Genomic DNA, 25763 nt, shown 5'->3' with positions numbered 1-25763 from the left:
AGTCCCGCTTTTGACCACTTGTACTTACGACTTACAACATACAAGTGAATGCCAGTGTGTGAGACATATTGTAACAAGCTACTCAACTCCGTTCTGTCAGCAATCATTGGTTTAATACAAGATAAAAAGTCTGAGCTTATATATAGCCTGAAACATGGAAATGTATTCATGTACTATGTGTGCTTCGTCTTAACAAAAAGAGGAGAAGATGAGTGCTCCGGGGTCACAAGTGTCAGGATGGTATGAAGTGAGCAGAGATAGTTTGGAGAGTAAGAAAGAGGGAAGGAGGACCGGTAGGACTAATTTTTGAATGGTCACAGCATTTCATAAAAACAACAAGAAGGCGTAAAGATCCACACGGATGCAGGTGCATGGAGCGCCAGCGCGCACTGACATCCGTCGTCACCCTCTTTTTCTCGGCTCATCCTAACCATCCGCACAGCCCTCCATCTGTCAGTGGGATGTCAGGTCTCCCCGGCAGAGCTCCATCTTGGTTGAGAGCACTGCCTTAAGCCCCATCAGCCGGAGGAGAGTCTTTGAGCCTCAGTCTAAGCCCCTCGCCCGGACCCCGGTCCCCTCATGAATATTAACCAGCCCCGAGCCCGGCTTTAATCTGCCTGATCCCCGCACTGCTGCCGCCGAGACGATAGCGAATCTAATTATTTGGTCTGATATTAACCCCCCGCTCCCACACCCCCACACACACACACCATTCCCACCCCCAATGCCCTGTCCTCACTATAGCTGCTCTAACATTCACATACAGTGTGTGTGTGTGTTACTGTGAGCACACATCAACTGAACTCCAGAGCCACCTTCTTTTGCCAAAGTCAGTTCACATAAAACATTCACACACACACACACACACACCTCTCACCACCACCAATCCCCCCCCTCCACCTCCAGCACAGCCTGCGACGCCCTCTCCTTATCAGGCCCAAAAACGCCCTCCTCCTATGCTGATAAAACTTGAATGCAAATGATGCCAGGCTGATTTCATTTCTTCATTTTCTTCCTCCATTCCCTCATTCAGTATCAGAATGGCTTCTCTCTCTCTCTGTCTGGGGAGCCAAACACTGGTGATGATGGTGGCGATGGGATGTAGACAACTTTCTCTGAACTATCCCCAACATATAACCCTCTCTCACATGGCCTTGTGCTATATACGCTTCAATTAAAAAGAGGAAAACCCCCCCCACCCACACCACCACCCTACCCTGCAGATCAACAGATTAAGATTATTCTGTACAGCTGTCAACTGTCACAATTTCACTGTTACCACTGGGGAATAAGTATGTTTGTATATGCAAATCACTGGTGATACATCTAGTGCATCTATGTCTCTATGGTGTATAGTGTTTCACATTGTCTAATGTGGTTTACACTGCTCTATAATGGGCTGAAATGGCCACTAAATTTAAAACACCCAGGCCAATAATCCATGTTAGTGCACGCTTAAAGACATGGCTTCAGGCTGACGGTGTGACTGATATTGTTTTCTATCAAAAACAGGTGAGATGTGTAGAATTTAACAACACAAGACTGTCTTTGTTAAGCTTTTAAAAACAAAGGGATAGCTGGTTTAAATGCTTCAATAGTACTGCTATAAGGTGCCCTTTGCCATGAAAGTGGTTAAAGAGGCTTCTCTATATTTACATCTATTTTCTTTTTCTTTGGCACCAAGACACTCATTGTCAGATCGGGTATTAGCTAGACACAACTTGATCCACATTAAATACAGCGGCTTTGTCAATGTCATTATACACTAATATTCTGTGGACATTTATATACTTTCAGTTGTGGTGAGCTGCATTGTTTTACATTTTTATTGAATGTCACAACAAACATTGGCTGCATGTCACCTTACAGTACATAAAAATGATTTCAGTGTGAATTATACAGATTTGAATTTTTTAAAAAAATAATGTAGTTGCAGTGGTCTGTACTCTGTACCAGCACATACCTGGAGTTTGTAGGCACTGTAATCTGTATCAGGAGAAAAAAAGGTGCATTGAAGAATTCCTCATTTGAAATACTAGCGCAAATATAAAAGATGAGTTTTGATTAAAGTTTAAGTTTGGCTTGATAACCCCAACACAAAAAAAGACCACACATTTGAAATCACAAACTGATCAAAAAACAATGGAAGAGATCTGTCCAAACACATGATACCAGTACTACATACTTCAACTAGTGCCAATAAAAAACAGAGAAATACACCCAGCCCTATTAGTCCATTATAGTTTGCCCAACTGATGCTGGATTTTGAGGTCAATGCTGATACCACTATTAGTAGAGTTCAAACATTCTTATGACATCTAATACTTTGTATGAATCTGTGACTAAAATGTGTACTAAGTGGGACCTTTTAAAGGTGTCAGTGTCTCCTGGTATACAACAAACAGTGAGGCTTTTATAATTACTTCATTCTCACTATATCTTTTTCTTCTTACCTCCTACATACACCCTAATGTACTGTAATCTTTAAAATACATTACATCACACTCACTTGGCATCTGTTCAAACTGGCCTACAATAAGCGCATTCACACTTTCAGGAAAAAGAGGTAACTATCGTACAGCAGTGGTGGTGCAGTGGTTAGCACTGTCACTTCACAGCAAGAGGGTTCCAGATTTGAATTCCTTCTGGGTCCTTCTATGTGGAGTTTGCATGTTCTCCCTGTGCCTGCGTGGGTTTTCTCCGGGTACTCCGGCTTCCTCCCACAATACCAAAAACATGCACATTAGGTTAACTGGCTACTCTAAATTGCCCCTAGGTGAGAGTACGAGAGTGTGTGGTTGTCTGTCTTTGTGTGTTGGCCCTGCGATTGACTGGCGACCAGTCCAGGGTGTACCCCGCCTCTCGCTTGTAATCAGCTGGGATAGGTATCAGTCCCCACGTGACCCTGAAGGATAAGTGGTATAGAAAATGGATGGATGGTAGATATCATCAAATACTGGATGTGTACATCCTTTCCAGGTATAGAATGAAGAGACTGCTGGGTGCTAAAGTGCCTTTTCTTTGATAAAGGTAATGAGGCATCGGTGGGTGTCTGTGTTTATTGTGTTAATGGTGTGCAACCTGTTACCCTTTGAGGACTAATAAAGTGACTGATTTAATTTGAGTAGTTGTAGTCTGAGTGGCTTTTCAGCCTGTCATGACATGGAGTTCAAAATTAACATTGGAGCTAAATTAACCATAAAATTCACTGGCAACAAGTTAAGAAATTGTCCATGTTGAGCTCTTGTCAAACCCTTCTATCCACATTCCAAAAGGTTAAAAGTCTGCAAGTCCTCTCCCGCATCAAGCTTTTCAAACGTTTTGTGCTCTTCTTGCTTGGAATTTAATAAGCCATCCTGCTCCTCTCCTGACCTTTTCAACCATCGTTCATTCATTCACCTCTCTCACAGAATCATTCGCTCAATCATCCAGTTCACCCTCTTCCTCCTTTCTCATCTTTCACTGTCTCTTCTGCATGTCTACTGCCATTTATACACCTCTCTTTCTTTCTGTCTTAATCTCCAATTCTCTTCCTCTCCCCAACTCTCATTCCTACCGCTCTGTCTGCCTGCACCTCCTTCTCCATCCTATCTCTCCCTCTTTCTCGCTCTGTCTCTTGTTCGATCTCTCCGCTACAGGAAATGGTTTCTTTCCCAATCCAGGGGGTTGGAGGGGTGTACTCACTGTCCCAAACAAAGAGGTCACTGTGTGAATCCTCCAAAAATACAAAGAAGAAAAGGAAGGCAGATAAAAATCAGAAACCTACTCTCATCCGCCTCTCTCATACACACACAAGCACGCACTTTACCTCCGTTGCACTCACACAAAGCATTTCTCTAACATTCAAGAGACACAAGATACTTCTTCTTCTTCTTCTTTTTTTTAACGCTGTATATTCTGCTCACAAGGTATAAATATCGTCAATACAGTACAAGCCTCGGGCTTGCCAGTGAAATGAAAGCTTATTCCCTTGTGCAGGCATTGCTCATATCAGGGCACACCTCGGAGAAGCACAAAAATGAAGGAGAAAAAAATAGAGAGAGCCAGGTTTGATGAGCTGCATGCAAATGACATGTAAAAATATAAAACTGCGATACTTAAAACGGGGGCTGAGATAAGAGATTTGAAAATGAGGCACTCTTGGAAAGCAGGCTCCTGAACTGCCGGAGATGAGGCTCAGAGATAGAGAGGATAGAGGTTTTCCCTCTCCTCTCTTACAATTCCTCCTCCTCCTCCTTCCTTCCTTCCTTCTCTACCCTGCAGAAGCCAGTGCAGATGACAGGGAGATGCAGATACCAGCCAGTCATTGCCACTGAGTGATGAACGCCTCCTCCTTCCATCTCGTTAAACCCTCCTCTTCCGCGTTTGCTTTGCCTGTCTTCCAGTTCTCTTTCTCTCTCATATTTCTTTTTGTCTCATGTTCTGGTTCAGTTGATGGACCTTTCTCTTTGAGGAATATTTTTCTTATTCTTATTATTTTCTCTCCTCTACTTTTTCTCCCCTCTCCCTTCCTCTCAGAATGACAGGCTCCTCTCTGAGTGTCAAACTCTCATCATGTGAGCAAATTATACAACAATGGCCTTTGAGCACATTGATTCAATCACCAGACAAAAGTTAGCTCTCCTTATTAAGGCTAAGATGCACAGGGCCAACAGGTGAGGTAACATAACTATCATTCATGGGATGATGACGTTTTGGCCCAAATATGCTGCCAGAAGGAGACTTTAAGTCATGCGTAAAGTTAGCATGATGCTGTAGTTAGCCCTTGTTGTGGCTGGGATTGTTGGGTGAGTTTAACACAGGACTTTTCCCATTTTGTTTTTGCGCCAAAATAGAATGGCAACCACGTCGCGTGATAAAGTCCAAAAGTCATAATATGTCATCCAATGTGAACTGCCAGCAAGTTTTGTTTTGAAGTCCCGACACTGGCCATTGACCAAGCTATTTATACCTGCTTTTCTTTTCTTGTTACAGGCCTAAGGACTTAGTTATGTTGTGTTGTTATTATGTTTCAACTGAAGTTCTTGCTGGATTAGATTGTTTAAGACATCCTTTCTCCACACCTTTCAGACATTTTTACTCAGCCACCTCATATGTGTTGTTTAAGAAGAAGGTAACAAAGAAATTACATTTCAAACAAGCACTTTTAGCGATGTAATCATGACCATGTTGAACCATGATGTAACAAAGATAAGTGTGCTTTGATAAGATGGTAGAGGTCAAGCTCCAAATCACATTTACATACAAATACTTAAAAACACTGGGACAGTGTTTAAGAACTTGAAAATGTTCAAATGTTTATGTGATTTTTTTTTTCTTAAAAGGAACTTTTGTTCATACTTTCTAGTTCCTGTTTAAGAACTTTCTTTGTGTATAGCATTCTTGTGGGGGCATCACAGGAGGTGCCTCAACACTCACCGTAATCATCGATTTGTCATCTTCTGAAGGAGCACCATTTTAATTAACATTCTAATTTGATGGGCGGAGGAGAGGGAGAAACAGAGAGGCAGGGAAACACTGTTGATGAGTCCAGATAAAATATAAAGATCAGAATCAGGATGTAAACAAACCAGCTCAGAGTCAATGCAAAAAGGGAGAGAGAGAGAGAGAAAACAGCTCGAGAGAGAATACGGAGGAGACAGTGATCACCTTCACTCGTCCTTCCAGGGGAGTCAGGGAAGAAGAAGTGAAGAGGAGAGTAGAGGAGGTAGAAGGGAGGAGAGATAGAGAGTGAGAAGAGACTACCCAAAAAGTGTTTGAAAAGCCGTGGGTGGCGCGCCTTATCGCCCCAGTTCTCCTGGAGAGATTATTGGGGGATTAGTGCGAACGCTTGTTTCTAAAACATGATGAAAAGACGTTCGGCGCGTGATAACGCTTTGAACTCCCCTACTCTGCTCCTTCTAGGATCGTGCCTTCAGGCTGCCTTTCCACGAAAGACAGAATTGGGGTGGGGTGAGCTGCTGGGTGCTGTTGAGGGAGGGAAAACAATAGGGATGATGCTGTAAGTGGCGTTTACAGTCGACACTTCACTTTGGACATATGTCCTTTGGGAAGACGCAACTGATGCAAGAAAGCTAGGTGTATGTACACTTTAGTATCACCATTCTCTCACTTTCAATCAGCTGAAATTTAACAACAATCCTGCAACTTTCGTCCAATCACATGCACTTGCATTATCGTTTAATTAAAGCAGGATCCCATCATAAGGAGAGGAGATATAATATCAGATTTGTTATGTATGATCCAATCAGAATTGCAGCAGTGGTGTGCTTGCTTCTGGGTTGCCATGGGAGGCTTGCGGAGGAGTACATGGTTGTTCACTCAACCAAAAACTGTGAGGAATCAGCAGCCCAGCTGATCAGTTGATCAGTAAACATTATTATATCCTGTTCTAAAGTCCAACAGCCATATCAGCCAGAATATATTTAAATAGATAAATGGTTTTACGCCTCTTTCTCAAGAGATGCAAATGCAAGGATTTCCATATGACACAGGCCAGTTAACACGGCACTAATCTAATGAAGGAGATCTGTTGGATGGAGAGCGTGGAATGGATCTCATCTGCTCACTCTGCTCCACCCTGATTTCTCAGAACTGAAAAACTCTCCCCCACAGATATGATAACGCTGACACAATCTAAGACAACCTCAAAGACGTAATTGTTTTAGGTAAGAAAGTTGTTGCACTTGATATGTCTCTTTGTGTATGCATGTATAGGTGTTGCTCAAGTGGGCATGCACATTCAAAATGCATCCTGATGTAGCTGTGTTGCTGGATAGGCCTTGTATTAAAATGATGGCTTATCTGTCCAGTCCAAATTAGGAGAAAATTTGCTCATAGAGAAGTTGAGAGAGAGAGAGAGAGAGAGAGAGAGAGAGAGAGAGAGAGAGATAGAGAGAGAGAGAGAGGGCGATGCTGGAAGGGGCATGACTGCTGAACAGGCCATGCCAATCTCACCCAGCGATGAGGGTGGGGGGGCAAAGCCTGGGGGCTTCACAGAGCCTAGTGAGGCTGACGACTGAGGAAAACAGGCGGGAGAAGTAAGATAGAGGTGAGGAAGGAGAGACAACTTGGAAAGATCTGCTAGGAAAAATATATAGAGGTGAACAGATGGTGAAAGCATGTCCAAAGCAGGGAGATGAATGATAGTGGACAACCTATGTCAAGCCAAAGGTAAAACATTTTACTGAGGAGAAAGAGGAGGATACTGAAAGTGAAAATGCTTTCACAATTGTTTTTCCACTTTTACACGGGTATTCTATCGATGCCTGAAAAACCAAAAACCAAAAACTAACATCACATTATTCAAAATGATAATGAACTTGTCCCTCTTCATAATTAAAATTAAAACAAAATTAAAACTTACTTCTGGATTTAGGATGTATTTCTCCCATTGTCTTTGCAACTCATTCTTGTTCATTTGGCTGTGTGTTCATGCTTAATAATACAATTCTTTCAATCATTTATTGTCCATATCCACTATATGGTCAAATGGAAGCATTACAGAGTGGAAGCATGGTGAACGTAAGAGTTTATTTGTACCCATCTAAATGGTGGTTCTTTCACTTTGAAGGGTACTCTACAACAGATCTTGTCTCAAATGGTTTTGAAAAGAACAAAATGATATGCAGTGCCTGAACTGCATCGACTTGCAATATGTATGTAATATGATGCCTGACACGAAGCAGGGTCAGAGACATGCCAATCAAACATTATTTATAATGTTATTAAAATTGCACTGTCTGCACCCCAAGAAGTTTGCAATTTAATCAGCAAAACATCTGACAAAAACCTGATGAGAAATAAGGTAACAACGAAGACTGTTCTTCTGGGCGACCCCGCCACTTCTGGAAGACTAATGTGTGAGTGTGAGCCTCTAGCCGTCCATTTTTAAGTGCATTTACAACTTATACACAAGGCAGTACACATACTAAAAAACCTAAAGACAATCAGTTGTTTTTATTTTTTAGGTTATTTATTTAATTATAACCATAATCACACTCTTCCTTTAACCTCAATTACACCAAAGCTGATTTAGTGGGAAATCAGCTTTCTTGCTGGGTGATTGAGTAGAAAGATTAGTATAATATTATATAGTGTTAGCATCCAGAGTAGCATCCAGTATAAAACTGGAACACATTAGATCAGACTGTGGTTATAATGGGAAGTTTAGTGGTGTGAAACTGCAATTAAATGTCCCTCCCTCGCAGCAGGGGATGAGCAGATTTCTCCTTTCTGAAACACTGAAGAGGATAGCCCTGACCCCTGGTGACCCGCAAGGAACGGAGGCAGGGAGGAATAGAGGGATGGACAGAGGAGGGGGAGGATGTGGAGTGACAGGGAGAGAAACACAGGAGGAATGTGAGATTACAGCCACTATCTGCAGTAGATACCGAAGGTCCGTCTCCTCACTTCTTCAGTCCACAAATTGTGTGTGTGTGTGTGTGTTGAGGAATAAGAGAGAAAATCGGTCTTAAGAGTCAGAATGACATGCTTTCCATATGAATGCTGAGCCCTTGAAAGAAGAGAAAGCGACTTCAGTTTAGGGGAGGAATAGGACGGTATGGACAGCGGCATGGAGAGAAAGAACAAAAGGTGATGGGTGAGTGAGCGTGTGCTCGTATACACACACACACACACACACACACACACATCCGCGCAGACATCTAGCTGTACACTCAGAACCTCACTGATAATAAACGAAATCTTAGAAATGAGAGCCTATCAAGCAGGAATCAATCACTGGGGTTTGTTGTCCAGGAGGATGGCGCCATGTGGAGATAAAAGACAGGCGGACGTCTGGGGAGGGCTGGGAGGAAAGGAGGAGAGGAGGAGAAGAGGAGAAGAGGGGAGAGGATGGAGAGGGAGTCTGAGAGGAAAGAAGAGAGGACTGGTGAAAAAATGCCTAATGTGTGGTACAAACTTCATCTGGCTTCATTTGAACTGGGTAGATTTTTTTTTCAGATATGAACCAGTTTGAACCCAGATGTGGACTACAGTTAAACTGGACTGAGCTGAACTAAAATACATTGAGCTACCTTTGGCACCTGAAGTAACAAAAAAAAAAAAAACTGAAATTAGCTTGAGATAAGACAAGCTAACCAGGTATAGCAAGATAGATCAAATGCAAAAAATGAGGTAGGATCAAGTGTGTGTTTGCGTGTGTGCGTGTGAACGCGCGATGAGTGTGTGCGTGTGAATGGATCTGCACAAGTGAATGTTCATGTATTTGTCTGAGGTTGTGCTCCATGCCAGGAAGCCTCTCCCAACATCAGTATCATATGATTAGATGGACTTGCACATGATGCAAAAACCCAGTCCGATAGGGCTCCATCCGGTCCCAGTGAACACACTGTTCGCAGTGAACACACACACACACACAAAGATACACACAGCTGTTTTCATTTCTCTGTCACACACATATGTGATAAGGTGTTTATTCATTGTCTCTCTTTGTTACTGGCCTGTCCAACCTCTGACCGAATGAAATCCCTTCAGTTACTTTGAGGCCTGCTGCGGTGTTCCTCTCACCTCTCACCCGTATAATAATTAAGATGTGTACTGTAAGATATGTTAGTAAAAAGCCTCAAGATTACAGCATTCACTGATTTGTCTTATTTAAGGCTGCATTTTCATGGACAAATAATTTACAGAATCTTTTTTGATTACTTAATTTCCTGTTAATTCCTGTCTGAAAAACCTGAAAAAAGACAAAAAGCTAATATTTGTTCTATCATGATGTGTGTTTTGAATGAACATTCAAATATTAGGGCTAGAAAAAACAAGTATTTTCATTATCAATTCACCTATAAACATGTTTTTTGATCAAATTTAGTTTGGTGCATAAAAAGTCAGAAGTCTTGCTGGTAAAAAGGTTTGCCAGAGCTCAGGGCAACATCTCCAGTTTGCTTGCTTTGTCAACAAAATGCTTGATTTCCAATGTTATTAATTAATGTTGTTAAGTCAATGCAACAAGTAAATTCTCACATTTGAGAAACTGGAAGCAGAGAATGTAAAGTTCTTTCTGATTAATTTTCTGCTACTGGACTAGCAAGTTCATCTTTGAGCTATTTTATTGCATTTTGTGAGGCCAGCTTTAAAATATATGATTTAAATGAATAGTGGATAATCACAATTCTTCAATTGAAAATAAACTATAAAAAATAAACTTTGTCATAATAATTCATAATGTATAATTTATAATAATACAAACGCAGTCAGTCAACTGGACTGAAATTCAGGCCCATCAACAGGGTCGGGTTTTGTATTTGTGACATCTTTGCATCTTATTAGATCCTCAAAGTATCAAAGAACATAATGGGACAGAAATGTCTATACTTTACAATATTCGCAACCTTCTTCTTACATGCAATACATAAGACTTTAATTACAATGCAAAACAAGCCCACCAAAAGCAGAAACATTTAAAATTCAGAAAATAAAACTACTTGAAGCCTAATTAATGTAAAATGACTTGATTGGACAAACCCAAAAATTTCTTTAAATTTGACATCAGCACTCAAACTCTCAAATTTCAAAGTTTCAAAGCCATGCTTACAATGCACCGATATCAATAAAGTTAGAACAACTCAGTCTCAGTAACCATGACAGAATCTTTACAGTGGTTACTGGACATTACAGCTCTTACCTCTGCCTCCTGATCATCTGTGCTGCTCCCTGATTGGAGGATTCCTGCATAGGGGCCCCATGTTGTGTCTGGAGGGAGGTCCCTGCCAGCCACCACCCTGCTGTCATCCGCTTCTTCACTTAGCTCAAGGTCATCTGGAGGGAGGAGAGAAGTGATTAACATCGGGGAAGCTGCCAACTGTTACCGTGTCTAACAATTATTAACCATATCATTCAACACCTGTTATGAGCCATTGTCATCAACCACAAAGAGGATGAAAAAAAACATTTCAAAAATTACAGTCTCTGTATCAGTATTTGTAAGCATTCAACTTTTGCTTCATTGCAGTCTGAACTCACTTTTAGAAATGAAATTTTACCAGTAAAGATTCTTAAGAACAATTCAACTGTTTTCTCACTTCGGGACTATTTATCGCATCAACAGGGCAACATTTAAAGATACTGAGGATCGGAAGAAACTATGATATCTCACTAAAATATTGGTTTCAGCCTTCAAAATCCCTAATGGTTAAAGCATGACCTACAGCATTTGGCAGAGACCACATGACAGAGTCAAAAGGAAAAAGAAAACAACAACTGGCAAAGCAGCATGTGGGATGAACTTGACCTGAACCCTTGAAGCAGCTCAGACCATACAGCAAAAACTCAACAGCTAAACAGCAGGGGGAGTCTGATACAAGCTGAGCACTTTCTGTCCTGGCTGCTTCAAACAGGGGAAACTTTCCGTGTACTTCCTCAAAGTGATAACTGTAGAAGGATGGCAGTGATGGCTGTGGTCTGAGCAAGCTGCAGCCCAGATAGAGCCAGTTAGCCCGGAGGCACGGAGGACTGATCCATCTATTTAAAAACTGTGAGTGCGGGAGGAGCAGCAGTCTGCAGTTCAGAGAGGCCTCGGCACATCTGAGAATAAATGGACAAGTCTGAGCAGTGACTGCTGCATTGGGAACTCCAGTGACTGGACGGATGGGATTAGTGCCAACTGCTTCAGTTCCATGAGCAACCTCAGAGAAGCTTTCACATTATGACCCTTCAACTCTCTCTCTGATCAAAACACATACAAAATCCCCCCTCCCTCCCTCCCCTCCTCATCTCATCTATGGTTCAGGCGACTGTTTCGGGGGGTCGGTCTAAAGTGGCGGGTCTGATAAGACTGTTTGTCTAACACTCTCCATGTCAAAACACTCATCTATCTTCTCTGTATCTATCCCCACCAGAGAACAACGGACAGACGCTGATAAAATGGCTTTCCCACAGCCAGTGGAGGAGATGGTGGTGGTGGTGGTGGTGGTGGTGGGGGTTATGGAAAGGGAGGGGGAGGGCAGGAAGGAGTGTGGTTTGAAAGAAGAAAGTAGGAGGGACGCAAGGCAGTGAGAAGTAGACATTAATTTAATAAACACATATCCTTAAATGCCAAATAGCTGTTGCAAATATTGTTTTACTGTTGGGAAGGCTGTTGTGGCAAAGCCACACAGGAAGTGGTATAATTTCTCTTAACTCACAGCTCTCTACACAACACAGTGAATAATACACACAGGCCACACTGGGACAACTTTTTATGGAGAAAATGTTTTTAATTGTTTTATGAGGATCGACGCTGATCCACCCAAATCTGTCCACTCAGAGGAAAACTTCATGTGTTTTACTGAGTGCTTGCCCTTGTAACACCTCACTTACCAGTCATGCTATATGTCACACTGTAACTAGGCCTACTTTTTCATTCGCTTGCCTGTGTGCACCTGAGGAGAGTGACACTGACGCCAGATGCAATAAGACCTGACCCGACCTGTGCTGCTTGGGTCAGGTTGGGCTGAATGTTTTATTAGATGACTCAAGTTTTGGGTGTAGCTTGATTTCACAAATGTTTCTGAAGAACACTTAGTCATATTCCTTTGTTAGAGCACACTAGGCAAGATACAGCCAGACTGCTGGGATTTGGTTCTGCCTTCTGATAGCTGTCAGACTGTCCATGGCCTTCTGATCACAAATGTTCCAGGTTCGAGTCAGGTTAGTATCACATTTCAGCACCAAGTCCAGCGTCAACCCAAGCATGACTCCTCAGACAGTCTAAACTGTTGGCTGCAGAGTCCCAAGTCCGGAGTCTGTCCAGCCAGTATCCTATCTCCTATCGTCCTATGGGGCCTCAGTTTGGCCACTCTGACCCTCCTTATCTCAGTACTCCATCAATGTCCAGTCTGTCTCTGTGCCATTGGCCAATCCTCACCTCATGAGACTCTTATCAACCTGACCAGCTAAACTGACCCTCATTGTGAAACAGTACGAAGACCTCAGTGAGCCCACACAGATATTAACTTACAAACAAGCCCAACACAAACATTAGTTTGTCAGGTATTAAGGCTCAGCTGGATGAAGGAACGTAGGTTGTTTGAGGATATTCTCAAATTTATTTCAACCTGGGGTATAAATTGTCTAAGTTATTTTCTATGTTATTATAAAAAACTGACAGCATTACTATTGATTCATCTGATTAACAAATGTAAGAGAATCAACAATTATGCAAATTCAAATGAGGGAGTTGGAGTTGATTCTAAGCAACACAAATCACCATAGATTAACTAGTTGTCAGGGAGTCTAATAAAACCCTGGCTTTTCTTATTGGTGGAGACGAAGCGCTGTCGGTGCACCTCCACTAATGAGTGCTGTTTGCTAATCCCAGCAGGTTAACTGTAGTCACTTGGGTAATGTGACTCCTCCAATAAAACTAATCCCTGTTAATTACACCTCCTGCCCACCATGGACCTCCATAATAACCCAGTGCTTCTTATCAATATGGCCGCACTGGCTGCTACTGCCCTCACTGTCATCACTGCATGATATTACCCCCATCACTGCTGTATACTGCACTCTATGTGAAATGCATGCATATGCACACACACACACACACACGCTGTCAGTATTAGATGACCCATTTCTAAAAACACAAGGCTGGATGGGCTCATTTATAAATATCAGCCAACTCCACAGTATCCTCACTGCCTCACACATTTAGCTCTGACACACGCACTCGGGCACGCGGGCATTACATAGACTTCCATTCATTTCCTGGATGCTTAACCACCTCCTAACCATAACAATAAACATTACTTGTCTAATCCTAACCCTGACCTTAACCAAACCCTAACCTCAACCTGACCTTAAAGAAAGCCTTCACTTATATTCACCAATGTTTAATAACATTGTGGGGACTTGCATTTTGTCCACATAAGTAAGGAGGGAGTGAGACGTGCACACACATACACACACACAATGAAATACACAAAATACACACAGGTCCACAAGTTGACACATGGCAGCCAAACACAGACTGAGCCCATACACCATCACATCAATATACACCGCCTGTCACCAGCTACACACACACACACACACACACAAAGGCTTATCAATAAGAACGCTTCAGCAGCCACTGGGGCATCCAGGCCTCTTTGACGAGCCAACACAATAAAACAATCAGTCTGTCATTAATGAAATGACTAACACAATTAACCGATGAGTGGCAGGGGGGTAGGGGGTGGCTGACAGCTGTTAAAAGAGGCCAGGATAGTGTTGATGATGTTGTTACAGAATTGGGTTTTATTGTGTGTGTGTTCCACTATTGGAAAATTACTTCGTAAATGACTGTGATGCTGATGAATATAAAATATAAACATAAAAAAAAATGAAATCTAAAACAGATGCATCACTGATGTCAAAGTGGGAGAAACTTCAAAAGGAACAGTAAGTTTCATTCATGTCACACAACTACTGCAGCATGTAAAGGTCAGACTCAAATCGCTAAGAATTAGCATGTTGGTCAATGCAATGGCTTGATTGCCACAAAGACACACAAAAACTGTCCTTTCATCTCTGGACCCTCCATGTGTGAGATAATAAAGACTCCAAAAACTTCATATGTTTGTCCTCTGTTGTTTTAAACCATTGAGGAGAGTATTTAAACTTGAAAAGTACTGATATTTATGAGCTAGGATTGTATATCACATATTGTCAAAGATTTACTGTTTATTATATTTTCCACTCATAAAATGTCAATTTATGGATGGCTTGCTGAAGTTGTTGGTTAGACATGCTCAAGTCTGCAAAGGTCAGTGAACGTGACACCACTTCATGGCTTAATGATGAATTGACATTTATCCTTTATGCTTTAAAGAGATAAAGCTTAAAATAAATCAAGAAGACTGCCAGGGAGATACCTCAACTCTCAAGTAAAGAAACTTTAAAGTTAAAAAAGTTAAAATGATAAATTACATATTACATTAAAAAGAGGACATTTTCACTGTAAGTGACAGTGAAGCCATCATCAAGTCTTATGACATTGCTAAAAAAAAAAATAAAAAAAAAAAATCAAAATTTCTATTAAACATGCAGTCCTATTGGAAATGATATGAGGGAGAAAAGTGTTATTCTATACTTAATCAGGCAGATTAATTGTTGCGTTCTCAGATGATACATCTCCACGTATAGTCAACTTGGAAGGAAAATTAATTAAAGCTTCAGTTGAGCTGTTATCTTACCTGATATGTCATATTATTAATAAATGCTTGCTTAGTGGAAACTGTCCACAACTTTGGGAAGAATCCAAAACAGATTTCTAACCCAAAGATGGACAGGCAGATTCTTCTCTTTCCAACAGCTAGTTAGGAAGCTCAAGTTGCTCTTTTATTGTAATCTATTTGTTTATGTTTTTTGGAAACAATGGTTTGTCATCGGTAGCTAGTGACATAAAGACCGAAGCAAAATACATGAACAAAAATATATTACAGTATGCGGAGGCCCACATGGGAGAAGCATGGGTTCACTTTAATTTTCTGTTCATTATCTTTGCATCTTGATGTACTTTCTGTATGTATTTGAATGACTAAACCTTGTACTGTGTTGTACATTGCAAAAGAGAGATAAGGGATAATCTGCTGTAAGGGAAATGAAAGAAAGACAGAAATCTTAAGTTTTTACAATATGTTATAATAGAATAAAATATGGAATAAAAATCACAGTACAGTGTAAAATACAAATAAATAGTCCTGAATGTTATTAAAGAAAAGGAAGTGGCAAACAGAAAAATCTTACACGCTAAATTCAAAAGAACTAAGAATTGGAGCAGTTTGTTCCACCTATGTGCTGCATAAAAACTGAATTCTGTCTCTCTATGTTTAGTTTATTCTCTAGGGACAGTAAACAGATCTGTCCCAGATGACCTGGGTGGTCTGGACAATTCAGAAAGGAGCTGCAAATCAGAAAGGTGTTTCAGCCCACATATCATTTAGGGCTTTATAATGCAACTACATGAAAACAGCCGTCTCCAGAGGCAACGGTTTTTTGATCTATATTCATATTCTTCTCTGAAGTCACTGTGTAGACTCTTGCATGTGTCATTCTCAGAGCCAACATTGTGAAAGTCAGCTAATCATGTTGAGTGAGAAGTCACATATGCAAAACCTGTCCATATAGGTATTGTACCTGGTCTGTCCATTAGGCACAAGCACCTTCAACAAACAGCCTGCCTGATTGGATATCAACGAAAAATAAAGAAGAAAAAAAAGCAAGGCGTAACCCAACACTGATGTTCTCCTCTATCCGCCCTAATTGATTTTTAAAAAGACTATTGTTGATATCAAATGAGCACATCGTGGCGGAGCTATTGATTTTTTGACACCACACAACAGGAAATCTTTATCTGCGTGCTACTCCGACCCCGCACTAATAGGTGGGGTTTAACCTCTGCTGAATGACAAATCTCGTCGCCACCCGTTCCTGTTCTTTCTCTAGTCCTCACGGGAAACACGACACAAATACTCTGTTCTGTTGGATGTTAAAAAAGATAGGAGTTCTGTACTCTGTGTTTACATGTCAAATCTAATTACATCTGGCAAAAAATACAAAAGCTTTCTTCTCAAAATACAGATATGGGAAGGGGGAGGAAACTACTGACAGTTTTTGCTTACAGTCTCAATTGCTTTTATATATTCTGGTGTGGTGTATATTACAGGTGTACATATGGTCAATATCACTGGCAACATTCCTGATTGGTTGCATGAAGGGCTGTAAGGGAAATGAAAAAAGAAGTAAATCCGTGTTTTGCTCCCTCCCATTAGTAATCTGTGCTTCTTGAAGGCTAAGAAAACTTCAACTTCAACATACTACCTTCGACCGAAGTTGAAAAACAGTTTGGGTTGTTTTACAGGTTTGAAGTAGACAGCGTTCAGTTGGGAAAAGGTGATGTTGGCTGGTAGGTTGGTTTGCCACCATGAGCAAACCTTTTCACATCACACATATGAATTTGATCTAATGTCAGAAAAAAAAACCCAAATTGATTAATACAGTTTAAGCCTTTTCTCATTTTTTAAGATTTAACATTTTAAGATAATGAATAAACATACAATGCATTTTCTATATAAGGTATCTGCAAATGTTTAAAAATGTCTGTAAAGACTCATTTAAAGTGGTGATAGTAACCAGACTTCCTGACAGCTTCTAGGATGCTTTTCACAAAGCAACGGCAGGTTTAATTGTTCATATAAATCCGGACCTCATAACCTCAAAATAATTTGTCGCCATCCTGTTAAGTTAGATTATCAATGTTCAATCACCAAAGTCTCAATTTATGGACTTTGTTTCATTAAAGCTCACGGGAAGCCAAAAATTAGAATTTGTGAATTCTAGACAGCTTTCCACATTAATGACCACTCACGTCATTTATAATGCAGACTGATAAAAGGCCTCAGTCTAACAACAAGCAAGACCCGACTGCGCCTCCTTTTCCCTTTCTCGTCTCTCTCTCCATGATCTTCCACGCAGCACCCCTGGGTCCCTGGAGTCCGGCAGGCTCCGCTCAGCAGCAGATAGACATTTCTGGGATAGGCATCTACTGCTCAGGACCACGCAATCATTTCCATTTTACCCTCTGTTGCACAGGCAAGATAAGACACCTGCGTTGCCCCGCTAATCAGATGAGCTTCAACAGAACTTTATCATTGACATTTACCACTGTTTACCCAACTAATTTCTCTTAACTGCACTGCTGAACTTTTATCTACAAAATACATACACCACCAGAAAAGAGCAAGAAGCAAACATGCAAATTCACAAATATGCGAAGAAAGATAAAATGAGGGGGGGGGACTAAAAGCATTTTTTTCTGTTCAGAGGACGAAGGGGGTGAAAACAGAACAAGTGACAGGGCTGCTGTTGATGAGATGAACCCTCCCCCCTCCCCTCCTCATCCTCACTGAAGACAAACAAATGCAAAGAATACTGACATTCACATGCAAAAACTTCATTTTGGAGTTCAATCAGCTGACTGCTGGTGGAGAGCCTTATTTACTGCTGATAAAAAAAAAATAAAAAAATGCACGTCTGAATGTGTGTGCATGTGTGAGAGAGAGTCTAACATTATCCAGCTAGTCACAAGACAGATGAATGAAAATAGAGTGTGCTTTAACATTATGTAAACCAGTTTCAACCGGTGTGATCCTAAATGTGTTCTGCGTGGTTTTGTTCCAGGTCATACCCCAATTAGTGCCTGATACATTTTTAAACCAGATCTATCGCATTAGAAAAACTAAAAAAAAAAAAAAATTGTTAAATTGCATTTTTTTATGAAATTTGCTGAGGACATTCATGCACTCCAGAGAATGGTTAACAACCGCAAATGCACTCTCACACAAGGTTATCTAACACAGTATGCAGAAGGTCATGAATTTGTTGCTTGTTCCAAAAGAATGTGCTTATTTTTTGTCAGTGATCCCATGCATTAGCTGGTAATGTAACCACAGGGGCTCTCAGCACCCCATGAGCATGAGTATTCTGTTCTTAGCACCTCATACAAATCTCAGGCAATCCTTTTTAGTGCCACTTTCAGCTTTACTACTGGAGAGACTGATAAAATAACATATGTTTCTCCTTCCATCTGGCTCTGTCATACTGCACGCTGTAATAAACAGTGCAGCCTCCATGGACACGAGCAAGCTTTAAGAATTTTAGTTTGTTCCTTGGAATCTGAGGGTTACGGTTGAGTTTCTGTCAAGTGAACTTGTTACTCCGTAAAAGAGGACACCCGACACATGACTGCCAGGACAAAGGTACCCGCCTGATTTGATTGCTGACGCTTTACAATTTAGGCTGAACTTGCATATATCACATACTGAACTGTCAGCTGCAGAGCGACAACTGAGCGTACTTTGGATTTTGTCACCTGTTTCTCGCAGCGTTGTTGCATTTCACAGCTAAAATGTAGAGAATGATTCCAGCGACCAAAGACTCCAACAAACAAACTGATCTGAAAATGGTCAATCCTATCCATCAACAAAGTGGAAATAATTCTACCAATTTTACACTCAAGACAATGTCAAACACACGTATAGAAAATGAAGTCAGTGTGCTGTGTGTCCTGATGTTTAAAAGAAATAGGTCAAAAACAAAACAAAAATCAGTTTCAATGCAAAACAACACTGACTGCAGAGCACAGACTCTAGGAAAAGGAATGAATTCTTGGGAGGAATCCTAAAAACTGTGTGTCAGATAGAAAGAAAAAAAAACGGATGTGCACGAGTGTGTGCACCTCAATGGTTGTATGTGTGTGTGAGAGGGCACGTACTCATACACACTCCCACCTCCGTCTCTCCAAGCCTTCCCCCCTCTCCTCTGCTACAGCCTGTCACAAATTGAAAGTGGAGACCTTCCAGAAACTATCCCTGATAATCACACATAAATTAATTAGAAAATGTTTCTTGACATTCTCTACACACAGATGGGGAGAGGGGAAAAAAGACTGAGGCAAAGCCACAAAATTAATTGTACGGTATGTGACTCCGATAATTAATTCAATCATTAATTCATGTCTGCTTTAACAACTCCTTCTGGCTCCCATGAAAAAGGACGTTTCAATCAGGGCAATGTGGGCTGGGAAAAGGAGACATGGAAAAGTTAAAGAACGATACACTCACTTGACACACTCTGGGTCATTTAGAGGTTTCCCAATTAAACAGACGAGAGCAAGAAGAGAGCAGTGAGGGTGAACAAACTAAAGGAACATGAGAAGGGCTGTAAGGGATTTTTTGACCCTGTGGTCAGTGCCCATATCCACAGAGAGGACATAAATACTGTTTGCTAAAGCATCTTCCTGTAATGTATCTGTTTAATGGTAACAAGTGGAGGGGAAAAGAGGCTTTGCTAAGGAAATCTGACAAGATATTTAGGATTCAGCCTCTTTCATTTCTTCTCCACGATACAACATATGTTTGTGTTTCCATTCTCTCCTGTCTATGAAATTAAACAATATACTGTATAAAACACAGTAAGTTTTAGTATTTACCTTAATGGTTCATTTTCCGACGCACCTGCAGCAACCTTTCATGACAGGATTTTCTTATGTGAACAGTAATTTCTTTTCTTTGTGTGCTTTCATTTTAAAAAGCACTTACAGGCGCCTTGTAATCCTGAAAAGAATAAAAGCTGCTGGACAGACTGGCGCAAACTATTACAGAGTTGATTTTTCTAAAATATACAATCTAAAAACAAAATTACATTGGCACATTTAGCCTAACAGCAGGCACAAAAACTCTCTTAATATTTTTGAAAACGAGTGATTGTTGTCTTATAGAGGAAGGAAACTGGTCAGTGCGAGATACTGTAGAGGACACAGAGAGAAAGAGACAGTACATGATAAGAGTGAGACATTATGAGGATGGAGACTGAGCATGAAGCAGTGTGCATGTGTGTGTGTCGGAACAGTACATGCTGTTAAAAATAATAAGTTGTGAGAGTAGTCCCTCCTTTAGTGGTCTCAGCTGCTGGCATGATGGGCCTCATCGCAGTTTAACTTAATCACAAATTTGACCACTGAGAACCATCAGGCTCCAGACAAACTAATATTTACAGCGGCTGACAGAAACCTGACAATGGTTCATCTTTAAGACATAAAGGAATGTGTCCATTTCAAAGTCTTAGTCTCACAACTTTATATGAATAATTTGATCAATTCCAATTTTATGGGCAAATAAATGACAAGCCTTGACGCTTGTTAATGAATATTCCTAACATATTTCATTAAGGCTACGGGACATGTGGGATGTTCAGCATGTTCAAGCATCATCATCAACAAGTACTGAAACATTATACATAAGCTCACCTGCTTTATCATTTCAGGCTCTGATTAATTTTCCCATAATATCACTATATTTGATAGTTTGGTATTTAAAAGAGAGCTGTACATGCGTATGATTCTGTGGAATTTCTATCACCATGATCACATATTGAAAAATAACACTGCTACGCTACTTGTCAGTCATCAGTATTGTATTTTTAAATCACGATTTATTCCACACTAATCACAGCTTTAATTTATCACATGATACAGTAACATATAGCCTTAAGAGAAAGGGTATCAGTATAATATTGCAGGCACTGAGCATCCGACCCAGAGGCTCCACAGATCACCACAGGACTAGAGCACACCACTGCAGCGTTTGATAGACATTACTGCCAGTTTACAGCCGTGAAGCTCTTTGTGTTTGTTAGTCTTCCTTTCTCTGGATGATGCTGTGATCTGTGGGAGGAATGTATGCAATATGTGGTGCGGTGGCTGCAGGAGAAGCCACGAATCTGATGTTAATCAGCACGCCCAGCATGTCCAGTCCCGCCACCAGCAGCAGGTCTGCCATGGGCTCACATACTGGGTGTATGGGAGCTGCTGGGCTGATAGCAGCTGGACAGCATGGAGAAATGTTCCTTTAGATTAGGGCCGCGTGCCTATCAATCATCAGGGATGGAGGAGGGGAGTGACACCTCACAGACAGGCTGAAGAGAGAGGAGCGTGTGTGTGACAGAGTGTGTGTGTCAGTCAGAATATGTGCAGTAGATCAAGAGTGGATGATGGAAGCGGGGGGGCGATGCTGGCTTCAAGTGCAACCATCTAACTTAAACTTTTCACTACAAACACCTGTTGTTTTGAGGTTGCTCTCACTGTATATGAGCTACTTTGAGTAGAGCTATGAGCTACTATGAGCTTTCTTTGGAAAAAGTGACAGTCCTTTAATGCACTCCATAACAAGTGGGCTTACACGCCTTAATATCTCAGCTACTGAGCTGATCGCTTTGTACCAATTAAAGAAGAACCTGCTAGCAGGGCTTTAATGTGACTGGGTGTTAACAAAGTCATTCTTTGTCTTCGCTTTGTTGCGAATCAAACACATTTACATATTGATGAAGTCATGAACTTGCATTCAGGCTGATCCACATGCAAAACTTTGCCTGTACTGTGTGTTCATGGGGCCAAAATGAGCTTCAGCTGAGTTCATTTCCAATTGCAGACTGTACTCTGAGGTATCTCAGCCTCACTGACAAGACAAGCCCTCTGGACACATGACAGCCAATCATCGTCCCAGAGTATTTTGATTGACAGGGGAAATTGACAGGATGCTTGCAGGGACACCCTCCTTCTGAGAGACATGGGAGTCTGCTGGCTGAAGATATGGAGGAAAGTTACAGAGAAGACGGAGTGAGTGTACAATATGTCTAAGCGTGTGATAGATGGATGGATGTGGGTCAGCCCTGCTCTAAAGGAGACCACAGTTGATGTGTAACAGTATTTAGTAAAAGATTTCTTACTAGCTAGCAGACAGTAAGAGTGATTTTCAAATTTACCTTGTAAACACAGTTATCTTGTTATTGTCCTTATCCTGCCACACCCTAACCTAACACTAAAGCTGCAATTAGTCAAACTAAAATCTCTTTCTATCTATTTCTAATCATTTTTCAAATAAAAAATGACAAACATTTGCTGGCTCCAGCTTCTTAAATTTAAGGATTTTTATGCTTTTCTTTGTAATTTATGAGAGTAAGTGTCTTTGGTAAGTGTCTATTTCACAAAAGTACTGGAAACTTTGACTTGCTGGTGGTGTGAGAGCAAAGGTCAGAAGATTCCCAAAGTCATTTGACTTTACACTCCATGGACCTTGAATATCTGTTTCACATTTCAATTTATCATCTTATTTGCTCGTACCACACGCTCAAACTCAGCGCATGAACATTTGACCTATTCGATGGAGTCATGCATTCGTGGGCCTGCATTCTCACACCATTCGGTCATTGAGATGAAGCCCCAGCTTGGAGTCAGCTACACTCAGATTAACTGCGAGGCAAGTTAGCACTATGGCTGAGGAGGGAGAAAAGACCTCAAATGGGCACTTTATTATTTATTTATGGCAAGTCATATTGTGATTGTATTGTGATTGCATTTTAGCACCAAAGTCAGTTGGATTTATCCTCTAGGGACCATGAATGTTTCCACAAACTTACATGGTAATCCATCTTTTTTTTTGTTGACATCACAGTTTGGTGAACTGATGGTTAACAGGCTGCAACTGCTAGCTATGCTGCTAACGCTGCTAAACACTTATTCAGGTAGCATAACATTCTCCCTCAATGTATGTTTATTTTCAAATTAGGAATATACAGTATAAACCCAAGACACCAACACACACCAAAATGATCCTCTGAGGGAGACATCCTGAAGACAAGCTAAAAATGTTATTCTTCAGCCCACGGAGCCAACAGGACAGCCTGACTGCCATTTCATCATATTATATCTCCCTCATCCTTCTATCTCTTAACTTTACCCACTTCCCATTCCTTCACCTCTAATTTCACTATCAGAATTGCACCTCTTAAAATCTCAAACCCCTCATCTCTCACTTTCATTGATCCTTAAACCTTCACCCCTCTTTCACCCTTCATTAGTTATCTCTGCACTCTAAACTCAATATTGCACTTCTTTATTCCTAAGCTCTTCTCTTGGTCTTCCTCCCTCGCTTCCTCTCACCTGTCCCTTTATTCTCTCTTCCTCTTCCTCCCTCATATCGTTCTCTTTCTCTCTTCTTTTAGTCCTCTCTAACCTTTCATCCCTCTATCCCAATTTAACCCCCTTCTACCTCTTTTCACCAGCCTGGAGATGACATCTTGTTTCAACGCTGGGAGTTAACCGTCTATGCTCCTGGTTTAGCAGATAACAGATAGCACACACAGAAATGCAACACACACAGATATTCAGGTTTCAGCACTGTGCCTGTCAGGCAAACACAAACTTTATCTAAATGGGAGGAGATTCTCACATTCAAGCATTCATTAAAATGCAAAACCTACATAATTTCATTTTGCTAACTACCCAGTTTGCTTTTGAAATAATGATAGATCCACCTTGGATGCTGATTATTGTTAAACCTTGTAAATCCCATTCAGTACACTGGTCACCAGCAATAATTAAAAATAGGGGGGGGGTGCATTTGTGTGGATGGAGGGGTTATTTTACTGGACAGAAACATTTTAGAGACATTAGGTTTCGGAGGTGCTGGGTTTACAAAGAGATAGATCAAAGTGAGAAACAAAGGTCTTATCACATGTGGAAAAAATGTTGAAGGTGCACCTTGAGCCACTAATGATAACTACAATGGGGGAAAAGTTGCCATGCACAGTATGTAAATGTGGCACAACCAACATCTCTCTTTCTTCAAACCAAATAAATTAGACTCTCAGCCGTGATAATATGCATATAGTGTGCCTTCATGCTCCATTATAATTAACTACTGTATGATAACCCACCCACCAGACACACGCGCACGCACACACACACGGCCTGATAAATAGGAATAACCATCAGTATGCCTGCCATTATAAATGCTTTATTTGAGGTAATTTAAATAACTCTGTAGGGGAGGATAAGGAGCGAGGAGTGCTGGGCAAGCAGGAAAACACTTGCCTCGCTCAGCTGGCTTCTCAGGGCTGCCACACAACAAAATTCATCAGAGGATGTGCCTGGACAACCATCCACATCACAGGAGAAGCCTGGAAAGAGGAAGGACGCATGCAGTCCCTTCTCTTGGCTGCTCCACTTCAACCACTTTTTACAGTGATTTTACTGTTGCTGGGAAGCAGTGCGCATTTTGAAGATGGTAAAAGATAATAAATATAATACAAGAACATGCTTTTCAGTTTCAAAACTGTAATGCAATCAACATCAGCCACAAAATATGTTTAATGCTGCACTCTGTCAGCATCAATTACTATACACAACTGGTCAGCTACAGTAACTTATTAATTGACACATAATTTGTTGGAAACTATTTTGAGAGACTGATTGTTTTGTTCAATCAGAAATGCAACAAATTCCCTATTCACTTCTTTTCTTTGTCTGATATGGAAACTGGAATATCTTGGGAATATTAATCAAAAAAACAGACAATTTGGGGCTTTGGAATACTATGATGGCAATTTTCTAGTCTAAACAAATAATCTGGAAAATAAGACCAAATGACTATGATTAATATGACTTTTAATTAATATAACCTTTAAAACAGCAAAATGAGCACCTTGTCTTGTCATGAGGTTTCCCAGATAATAAAGCCACACACACTCTTCCATCATCTCAGTCAGTAGATCTAAACACCACTGAACCTGTCCTGTAAATGTGAAGGTTTTCCTTACTGAAGAAAGCTCTTGTATCTTTATTAAGATAAATTCATGCTTATAAACTTGTAGATATTTTTCTTGTTTTGGATATGAAACACTTTCACCCTTTAGTGTTGGCTACTAACAATGAATTTACACACAGTACTGGAAGGAGACCGCAAGCCAGCCAGCAAATGACAAGGGATTACTGTGACACCCATTTGCATATCAAGAATTTTAAGCAGCGAGGGAGAAAATATCGAACCCTCCAGCCTGCAAGGTCATTCAAAAGATTTTCTTCTCTTCATAATTTATTTTGCATATCATGCAGTATGGACACGCTGTAGATTAAAAAGGCGGCTTTAGCATATCATACCATCCCTGATAGGTAGCAGCTCCCACCTAGACTTCTCCTCGACACCATGCCACCGCCAAACACTCATCAAACTGACTGAGGACACACACACAGACATACACACACATCTTGATTGTTTTAAGACAAACTACACATTAGAGAAAAGAAACTGAAAATTGTTGAAGCCTCTAATCCATTCGAAGTTTATCATCTCTTTAATTTGAATGTTTTTTTCCCCCCCATATCAATGGGAGCCACAAAGCCAGAGTTTTGTTAACCACTGCTGGCAGAAAACGGCAGAAAAAAA

General features: G+C 40.9%; 1 protein-coding gene across 1 annotated transcript in view; it reads right to left on the bottom strand.

The window, feature by feature from the left end:
- Positions 1–25763, bottom strand: part of zfpm1 (zinc finger protein, FOG family member 1) — a 92903-nt gene that overhangs the window by 14270 nt on the left and 52870 nt on the right. Inside the window, exon 4 of the mRNA XM_046395455.1 lies at positions 10649–10782. Coding sequence (XP_046251411.1) covers positions 10649–10782 — 134 coding nt within the window. The remainder of the gene's footprint in view (positions 1–10648; positions 10783–25763) is intronic.

Source organism: Scatophagus argus, chromosome 7, assembly GCF_020382885.2.
Source record: "Scatophagus argus isolate fScaArg1 chromosome 7, fScaArg1.pri, whole genome shotgun sequence".
NCBI classification, from domain to species: Eukaryota; Metazoa; Chordata; class Actinopteri; family Scatophagidae; genus Scatophagus; species Scatophagus argus.
The sequence above is the reverse complement of the archived record's forward strand: the minus strand, read 5'-3'. Positions and strand labels throughout refer to the sequence as shown.